Source organism: Otolemur garnettii, unplaced genomic scaffold, assembly GCF_000181295.1.
Source record: "Otolemur garnettii isolate 467f Iridium unplaced genomic scaffold, OtoGar3 scaffold00006, whole genome shotgun sequence".
Taxonomy (NCBI): Eukaryota; Metazoa; Chordata; class Mammalia; order Primates; family Galagidae; genus Otolemur; species Otolemur garnettii.
Genome location: NW_003852401.1, coordinates 27,876,723 through 27,890,681, shown reverse-complemented (window position 1 = coordinate 27,890,681; position 13,959 = coordinate 27,876,723). Strand labels below are relative to the sequence as shown.

At 38.3% G+C, this 13,959-nt stretch overlaps 1 protein-coding gene across 1 annotated transcript in view; it reads right to left on the bottom strand.

The window, feature by feature from the left end:
• CUNH9orf135 (chromosome unknown C9orf135 homolog) overlaps nt 1-13,959 on the bottom strand; it is an 81,569-nt gene that overhangs the window by 32,903 nt on the left and 34,707 nt on the right. Inside the window, exons 3-4 of the mRNA XM_003782935.3 lie at nt 4,863-4,981; nt 3,619-3,687 (exon numbers count right to left, since the gene is read on the bottom strand). Coding sequence (XP_003782983.1) covers nt 3,619-3,687; nt 4,863-4,981 — 188 coding nt within the window. The remainder of the gene's footprint in view (nt 1-3,618; nt 3,688-4,862; nt 4,982-13,959) is intronic.

The window sequence follows — 13,959 nt, the reverse complement described above, 5'->3', positions numbered from 1 at the left end:
AAAACCTCATTAAAGAAACTTTTTAAGACTCACAATGGCAGGGAAAATGGGAAAAAAGACAAGAGAAACAAATCTTGGAAGCTCAAGATAAAAAGGACAAGGGCTCTGACTTAGCAGAAAGCTGAATCCTAAATCACCAAAGGCCTAGAGGAAGAGCTACCTGAAAAGCAGTTGAGTTCCAGAGGTACTCCCCTGGTCCCCACTGCAGAGTTCCTGCTCCTTCCCTAGCCAGCAGGAAAGCTAGAAGTTGGTTCACCAGAAAAAGCAAAAGAGAAAAATCCTTGATCAACACAATTCAGTGACCATACACCATGAAGGATTAAGAGTGACATCCCAGCCCAAATGCCTTGCTCGCTCACTCTAAGAATACAGGCACCAGCCCTTCATCCTTCAGATGGGAGACTTGGGACTCTCCTCTGGGATTAAAGACTAAAACACACTCCTGTCATATAATAACGTTTCAGTCAACAACAGATTGGACTGTATGTACTAGGGAGGTCCCATAAGTTTAAAACAGAGGCTAGGTGCAGTGGCTCATGCCTATAATCCTAGCACCTTGGGAGGCTGAGGCAGGAGGATCACTTAAGGCCAGGAGCGTGAGGCTGCAGTGAAGTATGATCACACAATTGCCCTAATGCCCAGGCAACAAAACAAGATCCGCTCTCAAAAAAGTTATAATAGGCTCGGCGCCTGTGGCTCAAACGGCTAAGGCACCAGCCACATACACCTAAGGTGGCGGGTTCGAATTCCCAGCCCGGGCCCGCCAAACAACAATGATGGCTGCAACCAAAAAATGGCCAGGCGTTGTGTCGGGCGCCTGTAGTCCCAGCTACTTGGGAGGCTGAGGCAGGAGACTTGCTTGAGCCCAGGAGTCGGAGGTTGCTGTGAGCATGATGCCATGGAACTCTACCCAGGGGGATAGCTTGAGGCTCCATCTCAAAAAAAAAAAAAAAAAAAGTTATAATAGAGCTGACATATTTTTATTGTCTAGTGATGTTGTGGTTATTGTCACATCATAGCACAAGGCATTAGTCACCTGTTAGTGGTGATGTTGGTGGAAATAAACCTACTGTGCTGTCACTGTACAAAAGTAGAGAGCTTCTATCATTATGTACAGTACGTGATACTAGAAAATGATAATAAATGACTATGATTTATGTATTTTCTAGCCTATGCTTTTATTGTTATTTTGGGCATATTTCTTCTACTTATAAAATGAATAGTTAATTGTAAAACAGCCGCAGGCAGGTCTTTCAGGAGATATTCTAGAAGACGACATTTTTACCATGGGAGATGACAGCTCTGTGCATGTGACTGTCCCTGAAGACCTTCCAGTGAGATAAGAAATGGAGGTGGAAGACGTGACATCGATGATCCTGTCCTAGGCCTTGTGTAGGCCTAGGCTAATGTGGGTATTTGTGTCTTAGATTTTAACAAAAAATGTTCTAAAAGTAAAAAATAAAAATTTTAAAAATAGATAAAAGCTTATAGAATAATGACGTAAGGCTTGGCGCCTATAGCTCAGCGGCGAGGGTGCCAGCCACATACATCTGTGCTGGTGGGTTCGAACCCAGCCCGAGCCTGCCAAAACAGCAATGACAACTACAACAAAAAAAATAGGTGGGTGTTGTGGCAGGCACCTATAGTCCCAGCTACTTGGGAGGCTGAGGCAAGAAAATTGCTTAAGCCTAAGAGTTAGAGGTTGCTGTGAGCTGTGATGCCCTGGCACCCAGGGTATCTGTCTCAAAAAAAATAAAAAATAAAAAGAATGATATGAAATATTTTTGCACAGCTGTACAATGTGTTTCTGTTATAAGCTGTGTTGTTATAAAAAAGTAAAAAAGCTTTTTAAAAAATTAAAGTTTATAAAGTAAAAAAGGTATAATAAGATAAGGCTACTTTATTATTAAAAAAAGAAAAATCATAAATATAACGTACCCCAAGTGCTCAGTGCTTATAAAGTTTTCACCTGTAAACATTAATGTCCCAGGCCTTCCCATTCTCTCATCTCTCACTCACTGACCCACCCAGAGCAACTTCCAGTCCTGAAAGCTTCATTCCTGGTACATGGTCTATATAAGTATATCATTTTTTATCTTTTATATTGTATTTTTACTTTACCTTCTCTATTTTTAGATATATTTAGATACACAAATACTGCCATTATGGTACAACTGCCTACAGTATTCAGTATAATAACATGCTGTATAAGTTTGTAGCCTAGAAGCATAGGAGTGAAATAAACCAAGACAATTCCCCTAAAGAGGAATTTGTAAATTGAAAGGATTCACCAAGTGTTCAGCAGAGCACTTATTACATACAAGGCCAGGCAATTAAGTTCTTGAACTTATCCTAGAAAAAGTGCTACATACCTCATTCCTGAATATCACTAAAGTCACCTTCAAAGTACTCCCCTTGGGAAGCTATGCACTGAAGCCAGCGCCTAGTCCACCCTTCAGAGCAGTTTTGAAACTCTTTTTCTGGAATGTCCATTAGAGCTGTCATTGCACCAGGTCTAACAAGTTTGAGAACTCGTCCTAGACCAAGTGCTACATACCTCATTGCTGAGTATCACTACAGCCACCAGATGGCCGAGGGGAGTACTTTGAAGGTGGCTGTAGTGATATTCAGCAATGAGGTCTGTAGCACTTTTTCTAGGGCCAGTTTGCATACTTTAATTGTCCAACCCTGGATGAATCAGTTACTGCTCTAGGTATTTTACAGACGTTTTCACGACAACCTCATAACGCACAATCCAATACTTAGAATTGAATGTTTGCACATCACCTATCTATGCATTATGAAAGTTTGTCTTCTTTAGAAAGATGAGTGGATAAAAAAATTTTTTCCCCTTTGTAGCAAGAATTCGTGCTGCCCTAAAATAAATGTATTTCTTTTATTAGTAAAGATAATAGTCTCTTTCTGTTCAGTCAATTCTCATTGCTTACAATAATGCTCTATGAGCACTAAATTAGCCAATATTGAACTGTTGCTTTTAGGGGAAATATGGGGTTAGGTTGCTGAAAGCTTCTGGTCACAACATTTTCACCAGTTCATCAATATATAACCTTATTTTATATGTATTTCTCTTTAAAGAAGCCCTATTTAATATATATATTTTTTATCACTAACCTTGAATTCACTACCAACAACACTACAACTCATGCCTGAATAAAGCTTATCTAACACATGTGTTTTCTCTGAAAGGCACCTCACAGCCTTTGCTCTTAGGAACACAACAGCACTTCAGAATGATGCTTTGGGGATGTTTTAAACAATAAAATCACCAACAAAAGGCATAAAAGTTGGAAAAACATGGCACTCCATGAATAACCACTACAGAACCATGAGTATTGGATGAGTAAGGTATAAATACACAAATTTTGACAAGTAGAAAAATTATCAATTATAGAGTCTGCAATAATGAGAATCAGCATTATTAGTATTATAAATGTTATGCATACTAATGAAAAAAATCTTATGTTAAAGAAAAACATAAAGCCTTATAAAGGGCATTTTGTTGACCTTGACACAATCCTCATATCTTCACCCCTGCAGAAAAACATTTTGAATCAAGAAACATTTTGTACAATCTGCAGCAGTTTGGGGACTACTAACATTTTGTTCCGATCTGGTGGATGTCTCGTAAAGAGAGCTCCAAAGCCTGTGGCAGGTGATCCAACGTCCCTGGAACAAGATAACAACTTTTAGAAAACATGTTAGGCTGCCACAAATAACTTTCAAAGCCATGCAAAAAAACATAGGGGGCTGAATTTTTATGATTATTATTTTTAAAATTTTTTCATGTGTGCAACTTTTATGTACTTTGCAAAATAAAATGTCCCAACAAGTGAATGGAAATTCAAGCATTTTTGTTATTACCTTAACTACATGTTTTTCAATAATTACAGTATAAACAAGACAAAAGCTATGTCATAGAGAGGCATTATGCCAGGTTGCAGGACTATAGCTATGATTAAGAAACAATTCCTGTCAGGGGTGGTGGCTCACTCCTGTAATCTTTGCTCTTTGAAGGCTGAGGTGAGGGAATGACCTCTTGAGGGCAAGAATTTGAGATGAGCCTGGGAAACAGAGAGAGATCTCATGATCCCAACTCTACCAAAAACAAACAAAAAAAGAGCTGGGCACGGTGGTTCATGCCCATAATCACATTTACTCTGGAAGCTGAGGAAGGAAGATCACTTGAGCCCAGGACTTTGAAGCTACAGTGAGCTATAATCATGCCCCTGCACTCTGCACTGCAGAAGAAGAAGAAGAAGCAATTCCTAACCTAAAAGAACACTGTATCTGACCAAACACATACATATAAATAACTAGAATTCAAGTCCAAATGTTATACCGTTGTGCAGGACATGAAATACTCAGAGGGCAAAGATGCAAGAGCAGTTAATTCTGCTTAATGAAAGTTTACTGAATGTCAGGCAATATTTCTATGTACATTTCATACTTTATTTCATCTAAATTTTATCTACACTATGAAGTAGATACTTTTATAATTCCCACTTTACAGGTGAGCAAACTGGATTGTGAATACCAGATTAACTTTCACAAGTAAATTATGGAGCTGGGGTCTAAACCTAGGTAGTCAGAAATGTGGCCCAGAAAAAAAGGTATAAAGAGGAAGTGACCTTTTACCTAGACCCAGAATAAGTATAGTGTTGATCAGTAAATGACTGAAATAAAGATAATTCCAAATAAAAGGAATAGCAAGGATGTTTGAGAAAGGAGTGTTTGATGTGTTCCTATTATGTGTAGCTAGAGTCACTATACCTCTTTGCTGCTTACACAAATCTTTTCCTGCCTCTGCATGTTCTATAAGCAAAAGAAAGTATGAAGAATACCTTTCAATAATCCCAGAGCTCATTGTTTCCTCATTTAATAAGGCTTCCTTCTTCATTGTTGCCAATTCTTTGTTTACATGAACTTGTGACATTTGTTCATGTGTTTCTGATATCCAAATCTGGAAAAATAGAAGCCATATATAAGAAAAATGAATTAATCACCAGAAATGGTCAGCTATATTACTGAGACTTTACCTAACAAACATAAACAAACCTAATTGTTTGCAACCTCATATTAATCTGAAATTTAAAAATAAATAAATGAAAACATACTTTGATTGAAGTACATTGTGATTTTAATTGTAGACTACAATTGACATTAAAAAATAATATCTCACAGCTATCAACTATTTCATCATAAATATATAAAAATGTCAATTACTGTGTATTGTTGGAAAATAAATAAATTTTTAAATGACATATAAAGTGCTGCATTCAATTAAATACTAATTTTACCTACTATATATTTTCTTATGTATCCTTTTCAGGTTGGTATAATTTAAATTCCCTAAGAAAATATTTGTAACAATCACTTTGCAGATCATGAGGACTTCAAATATTGTCATCATCATCATCATCATCATTATTATCCACTATCCCAGAGTATAATTTGGTGAATTGTCAAGAAATTATTACTATATTGGAGGGGGGGCATCTGAAAATTATAAGATATACTCAAACTAATAGCAGACGCATCTTGGGTAGCACCTAGAACATCTTGGGAACAAAAATAGATATAAAGGATTCAATATTTTCTTCATACAAAACTCTAGAGGATAAAGGATATGAAAGCTGAAGAAAAATGTAATCCTAAACCCAGAAGAAAAGAAATAACCAAAATTAAATCAGAGATTAGTGAAATTGAAAACAAAAGAATCATTCAGAAAATTAACAAAAAGTTAGTTTTTTAAAAAAATAAGTAAAATTGATTAACTAGAATCAGAAAAGTGAAATCTCTAATTACCTGAATCAGAAATGATAAAGAGGAAATACCAACACATTCCACAGAGGTACAAGAAATCATCCCTGAGTACTACAAGAAACTCTATGCCCAGAAATTTGACAATGCAGAAGAAATGGATCAATACCTGCAATCTCTCTAGATTTAACCAAGAAGAAATAGATCCCTTGAACAGACTGATTTCAAGAACGGAGATTGAAGAAACAATAAAAAATCTCCTAACAAGAAAATGTCCTGGTCCAGATGGCTTCACACCAGAATTCTATCAAAACTTCAAAGAAGAGCTTTTACCCATACTGCAGAAATTATCCCCAAAAATTGAGAAAGAAGGAATCTTTCCCAACCCATTCTATGAAGCAAACATCACCCTGATACCACAACCAGGAAAAGACCCAACTAAAAAGGAGAACTTCAGACCAATTTCACTAGTGAATATAGATGCAAAAATTCTCAATAAAATCCTAGCCAATAGATTACAGCTACACACTGAAAAAACCATTCATCACAATCAGGTAGGTTTCATCCCAGAGATGCAAGGCTGGTTTAACATATAGAAATCCATAAACATAATTCACCATATCAACAGAAGCAAAAACAAAGACCAGATGATCCTCTCAATAGATGCAGAAAAAGCATTCAATAAAATCATCATCCTTTTCTAATTAGAACACTTAAGAATATAGACGTAGATGGCACATTTCTCAATCTGACTGAAGCCATCTACAACAAACCTCAGCTAGTATTATACTGAATGGAGCAAAACTGAAAGCTTTTCCACTCTATCAACCACAAGGTTGTCCTCTATTGCTGCTACTATTCAATATAGTGCTGGAATTTCTAGCCAATACAATTAGGCAAGAGAAGGAAATAAAGGGTATCTAAATGGAGGCAGAGGAGGTCAAACTCTCATTCTTTGCCTGCCGGTGATATGATCTTAACTTAGACAACCTCAAAGACTCAACCACAAGACTCCTGGAAGTGACCAAAAAATATAGCAATTTCTCATGACATAAAATTAATGTCCACACATCAGTAGTCTTTGCATATGCCAATAACAGCCAAGATGAGAAGCTAATCACCAACATAATTACCTTCACAGTAGCTTCAAAAGAAATGAAATACCTAGGAATATACATAACAAAAGAGGTGAAGGACTTCTACAAAGAAAATTACAAAACCTTAAGAAAAGAAGTAACAGAAGATATTAGCAAATGGAAGAACATATCATGCTCATGGCTGGGAAGAATCAACATTGTCAAAATGCCTGTACTTCCCAAAGAAATTGACAAATTCAATGCAATCCCCATTAAAATACCATCACCATACTTTCAAGATTTGGAAAAAATAATTCTTCATTTTGTATGGAAGCAGAAAAAAAACCATATAGCCAAGGCAATTCTTAGTAACAAAAACAAAATCAGGGTATCACTCTACCAAACTTTTGGCTATACTACATAGCCATAGTGATCCAAACAGCATGGTATTGGCACAAAAATAGAGACATTGACATTTAGAACCAAATAGAAAACAAGGAGATGAAACTACCATCTTATAGCCACCTGATCTTTGATAAACCAAACAAGAACATACACTAGGGAAAAGAATCCCTATTCAATAAATGGTGTTGAGAAAACTGGATAACCACATGTAAAAGACTGAAACTAGACCCACACCTCTCATCACTTACAAAAATTGATTCAAGATGGATAAAAGATTTAAATCTAAGGCATAAAACAATAAAAATCCTTGAAGAAAGTGTGGGGGAAACACTTGAAGATTTTGGCCTGGGGAAAGATTTTATGAAGAAGACTTCTGTGGCAATTGCAACAACAACAAAAATAAACAAATGGGACTTAATTAAACTGAAAAGCTTCTGTGCAGCTAAGGAAACAACAACCAAAGCAAATAACCTACACATTGGGAAAGGATATTTGCATATTTTGATTTGGACAAAAGCGATAACTAGGATCTACAGAGAACTCAAATTAATCAACAAAAAATGAGCAAACAATCCCATATATCACTGGGCAATAGAATCTTCTCTAAAGAAGACAGAAAAATGGCTAACATATGAAAAAATGCTCATCATCCCTAAGCATCAGAGAGATGCAAATCAAAACTACTCTGAGATATCACCTAACTCCAGAGAGAATGGCCCACATCACAAAGTCTCAAAACTGCAGATGCTGGTATGGATGTGGAGAGAAGGGAACACTTTTTCACTGTTGATGGGACTGCAAACTAATACAACCTTTTTGGAAGGAAGTATGGAGAACCCTCGAAAAACTCAAATTAGACCTTCCGCTTAATCCTACAATCCCATTACTAGGCATCTACCCAGGAGGAAAAAAAAAATCCTCCTTTTATTTGGACATTTGCACTAGACTGTTTATCACAGCTCAATTTGCAATTGCCAAAATTTGGAAACAACCTAAATGCCCAGGAATGGATTAACAAGCTCTGGTGTATGTATACCATGGAATATATTCAGCCATTTAAAAAAGATAGAGACTTTACATCTTTTGTATTAAACTGGATGGAAGTGGAACACATTATTCTTAGTAAAGCATCACCAGAATGGAGAAGCAAGAATTCAATGTACTCTATTCTAATATTAGATGAGCTAATACAAGGGGGAGTAGGGGAATGAGGTAGTCGGGGGGAGGGGAGGAGGGAAGGAGATGGGGACTCACGGTGTAAGCACACCTCTTGCAGTTAGGGCACAATTGTAAGAGGGACTTTAACAAATACAATCAGTGTAACCTAATTCTTTGTATTCTCAATGAATCCCAAACAATAAAAAACAAAAAAAGAATATGGAGGTTAAGAGCAGAGAACCAGAACTCATTATCAAGGAAAACTGTTATTTTCCCTGAACCTGAATAAATTCTCCAAAACATCCAATGAAGCCTACTAGATTTTCTATTTTTTAAAAAGGAGAGACCAGTCTTTAGAAACTTGGAGGCTTCAACTGCAAGGGTATCATAGCTGGTCAAACACCTGGTACACACTGGAGTCATAATAAGGCCCTGTTATAATTAGGAACCTAGTAATACTGCTAAGTATTAGCAGCTAAAACTTGGGAGTTCTATAGCACTAAGTCCTTAAGCTCCATTACTAGCTTCCCAGCCCACTTTCCCAGATCTCACCCATATACCCTTAGCTCAAGTATTCTTCCTCTTAGATTTCCAGGTTCACAAGTCAATTGCCGGGAACACTGTATTGGGGCTAGAAAAATATATCTTTGGGGAAAAAAATTAATAGCCTCTATTTTGTTTAAAAGTTTATGAGAATGACTAGAAAATTAAGCTTAGGTATGCTTTGATAATTTTCAGCCATAAAATAGTTCAACAAATCAACCAGCCCTTTGAAAATTATATGAAACAAAGATACTAACAAACATGAAATACAGAAGTGAAAGGAAGCAGGGAATAATGACAGTCATGGAACTTAAGTTTATTGAGTGCTTAATCTGTGCCAGATTATATATTAAGCAGTTTATATCTACAAGGTCTGACAATTAAGTTTATGAACTCATCCTGGGTAAAGTGCTACATATCTTATTGCTGAAGATCACTATGGTCACCCCCCTGGGCCATCTGATGACAGTAGTTATATTCAGCAATGTCCAACCTCATAGTATTTCACTAAGTACCCAAAGCAATCCCATTAATTCTGAGTATCAATCATGGTCTCAGAAGGAAAAGAAGAATCAAACGTGTAACTGAGGAGAATGTAACGAAAGATCAATTTATATATGTGTGGCAAGCGCTAAGAAAATCAAAAAATAATGTTGAAGTACCCTGGGGAAACCTACTGCTATCAAGAGAAGGCCATCTAATAGTTGCGGTTTTCAGAAGAGACACATAGCTACTAATGCCAAACCACAGTGCTGTAGGGAAAAAACTATAGGCATAAATGTCCAAGTTCACTCTCCTGCCACTTCTGATCACCTGTGAGTGCTTCCCATGGGCCAGTCCCCGTGGGAACCAGAGGGCAAGGAAACTCATTGAGGCAATCCATAAAGGCTCAGCCTCCTTGGCACAAAGCAGGTGGAGAAAAGTGAAGAGTGGATCTGGAGGGAAAAATGAACACTTGGCATAATTTATTTCAATTTTGAGGAGGGGAAAACTGAGGCTAGACAGGATTAAATAACACACAGGTAAATCAGCTAGAAAGAAGAACCTCCACTGTTCAGAACTCAAGCAGCCTGACTTGCTCACTCATTCATCCGTCAATCAGGCATCACACTAGGTTGAAGGGTTAGAGCAGTATGCAACCTCTAGAGGCTAAACTGGCTATAGCTCAGTGAATTCGGGTAGATTACAGGGCTGATGATGATACCAATAGCACATGGCCTGACGTGTCTTCACATTAAATGCTCATGACAACTCTTCTAGTCTCACTTTACACATGAGGAAGTAAAGACCTTGACAGTTTTAGACTTTTGACCAAAATTACAATCTAGGAAGGGGTAGAGCCAAGAATCAAAGAGAAGCAGTCTGATTCCATAGCCCACTCCTAACCTCAGTGCTTCCTCCCTGTGTTAGAGGGAAATGTTATCCTCCAATATTATACCTTTCTTTTTCATCAGTAAAATGCCCAAGTTTTAGCTGGGCACATAGTGTTCAGAACACATTTCCCAGATGTTCTTATACTTAGATGTGACCAGTGACTAGTTCTGAACCAACGGAAGCATAAGAGGAAGTGATGTACAACCTCCAGGAAAACCAGTCTTGTTTTTCTCTTTCTCTCCCTGATGCAAAGATGGTGAACACAAAGACTGGTTTCCAGAAGCCGTCTCGGGTCCCACCCAAGGGATGGCAGAGCAGAAAGCTGGAACGAATTGGTCTCTAACAACGTATGGACCTTTCTATCAGTGCCGGTCTGCTATCTTCCAAACCTTTTCACATAAAAGAATCAAACCTATGTGAACAGCCTTTGTTGATTTATGGTTTCTGTTACATGTAGGCAAACCTAATCCTACAGCATCTTAAAGTGAAAAATCGCTTTGGTGTAGAAATGTTCCTAACCTGACATAAGGATGTGTAATTCATAAAAGCACTTCCATATGTTTAAAAGTCTTTCAGGCTTTATATGTGTGTATATCACAAACTGGAGATTGGCAATTTGGTATGTGAGATAGCTAAATTAACACAGCACAACCTCACAGGATAATCACTAACATTTCCATTTAATTTACATAATAAAATCTAGCTTGAGTCAAATGATAATATAAAAAATATCTAATATACACAGGAAGCTCATCTCCTAATATCATTCTCTTCCCTTGTCTTCCTGAGCTGTTTTTTAAGTCTTAATTTCTAATCTTCCAGAATGAACTCTTCATTCTGTGCTGCACATCAGAAAACCCAGGAGACAAAGCACCTGAGTATCTGGTGCAGGGAAGGAGGAGGTCACTTCCAACTTCCTCCTAAGTTACATATCCTCTTTGTGCTGAGGTTGACTTGCAAATCTCTCAATGAGATTCATTTCAGGTGATCCAGTTGACAATTCTTTCTTGAGGTCCTTCCTCACAGGACCACAGAAAACACGCTCCTCTGGCCCATGGTGAGAGGCATGCAGCACATCCCAAGTCGAATTTTCCTCTGATGCCACAGGCTGCTTCTGAAACCCTCCAGCTGATAGCCTTTTGTTAAGCACGAGTGAAACCCCAATCTATCAAGTTGAGAGACTTGTCCAAGACTTCTTTATTTTAGAGACAGGAAAACAACCATCCTGTAAAATCTTGCTTGAACAGGGTGGAAGAAAACAATGAAATTACTTTCTGATTTCACCCTATGTATGAGTCCCAGTTGTTCCCCAACTTCCAAGGAACTCTAATTGTGTTCCCTGGGTGGTATCATTGAGGCTCCCATGTCAGGTTCGAGGTGAAGAGGACACAACTTTTCACATCTACCCCGGGGGTAGGTTTCACAGCTGATTCTAAATACTTTGGGCCAGATCTCTTCAATTTTGACCTTCTCTCTTTGGTTCTTTTTAAATGCTCAAGATACATGAGAGACCAGGAAACTCAAAACCAGTTGCTGCCCCAATGATTCACACATCTTACTCGTCCTACACAAGTGGTTTGGCACCTCACTTTGGAATTAAGGAGGAGTTGGCATCTATTATCTTAGATCTTCAGTCATAACTAAGGAAGAATCTTATTTTAGCCTGTTAAACAGCACTCCCCCTACCCGTGTTGCTTTTTTTTGCTCCATTGCTAAAAAAATACCAAGACTTTGTCAGACATCTTTAACTTTAAAAATCATCAAAAAGGCCATTCTTATCTCTCAGCAGTTTTGCCCCTGGAAATCCTGGCTCTGTTTTCACATCTAGGCAAACTCGACAGAGCCATCTACCAATTCTAAAGGATCCCAGGGAGGTCCCCACAATTGCAACCACCATTATTTTGAACAACTGGACTCATGGGGTGCAATCAGAAAAATACTTTCATTTTTGTTCTCCTAACTGTTCCAGCAAGCTTTTATGGGATGGTTCTTTTCCGGTCCCTAGAAAAAAAATGAATCTTGGACAAGTCTCATCCTTTTTTCCTAATCACGCTCAGACAATAAAACCATTTCTTGTCACAAAATTGTCTCTGTTAAATAACCAATATGACTAAAATAACCACACAAAGTTGTCATTCTACTTGTCCAGTAGCCTGAGGGAAGGTAAGAGCCAAGCAGGTAGAAAAACAAAAAAATCAAGCAACTCAGTCCCATCCCTCACCCAGCCACCCCCACCCCTTTCTGCAGACTTCCTCAGCCTACAGCAGGTGAGAGCTGGGAGAGGAGAAAAGCTTTCACCTTAAATAAAATTCATCATTTTGATGAGACACTGTAATTATTGAAATGTGATTGATAGACTTTTTATTACCTGAGTGACCATAAAAATTATGGAAGCGGCACAAGATTTTATCCAAGCGTGAAGAAAGAGCTCCACAAACAGTGTGAGTAGGCAGTGGAGGCAAAGAATATAGGTGTGTGTGGGTGTGCACGTGTGTGTGTGCGGGCACATCATTGCCCCATGTAAGTCCCATGCGTTCAACATAACAGTTATGTCTGCTTAACCAAACTAATATAAAGAACTAAAATCTAGTTTCTCAGCTTGGCGCCTGTGGCTCAAGTGCCTAAGGTGCCAGCCACATACACCTAAGGTGGCGGGTTCGAATACCCAGCCTGGGCCTGCCAAACAACAATGATGGCTGCAACCAAAAAATGGCCAGGCGTTGTGGTGGGCGCCTGTAGTCCCAGCTACTTGGGAGGCTGAGGCAGGAGACTCGCTTGAGCCCAGGAATTGGAGGTTGCTATGAGCTGTGATGCCATGGCACTCTACCCAGGGGGATAGCTTGAGGCTCCGTCTCAAAAAAAAAAATAAATAAATAAAATCTAGTTTCTCTAACGTTAAATTAAGGCATGATCATTAATGCATCAAAGGAGAGTGCTGAGCTCAACATGGTAAGTGGCCTGCTTTTGTTCTCACCCCAAATCCCTAGAAATGGCAGAGAAGATATTTGTGGGAATAAGCAAACCCACAGATGCAGCAGAAAACAGGGAAGTACACTCCTTAGGCCAACATTGATACAGAACTCCTGAAACGGGAGAGGCAGATGCAATTGTGGTGAAGTCAGTAAAGACAGGCCAAAGCAGGGCCAGCTGCTAAACGAGGGGCATCAATCCCAGACTTGGAGATCACGGAGCACGGAAGCCAGGGGGAACCTTGGCTCAGCAGCCCCCGTCCTCAAACATCTTCCTCTCTCTTGGTTTAAGTGGTTCTCCTCTGATAGCATTTATATCCTTCTATTTATAAAAATTTGATTCATCTGCTCCTTTCAGGTGCTTAGATAAGAAGCATCGATAAGATTTGACTGGTCAAAACCACTGTTCTACTATGTCAATTAAAGAAAAGAATGACCTAAACCAAGTACGTAAATGATAACTGAATTTCTCAGATCTGATATAATTATATCTTTTATGTCTTTTAGAGTCATTAATTTTTGAATGTCATATTTTTATCCACCAAAACAGCTCTTATTTTGGCCTACTTAGCTATTTTTAATCTAGTCATAATACAAACGCAAGCACACTTTGGTACTAGTCATTTACTTGCCACTTCAAAATCTGAAATGAC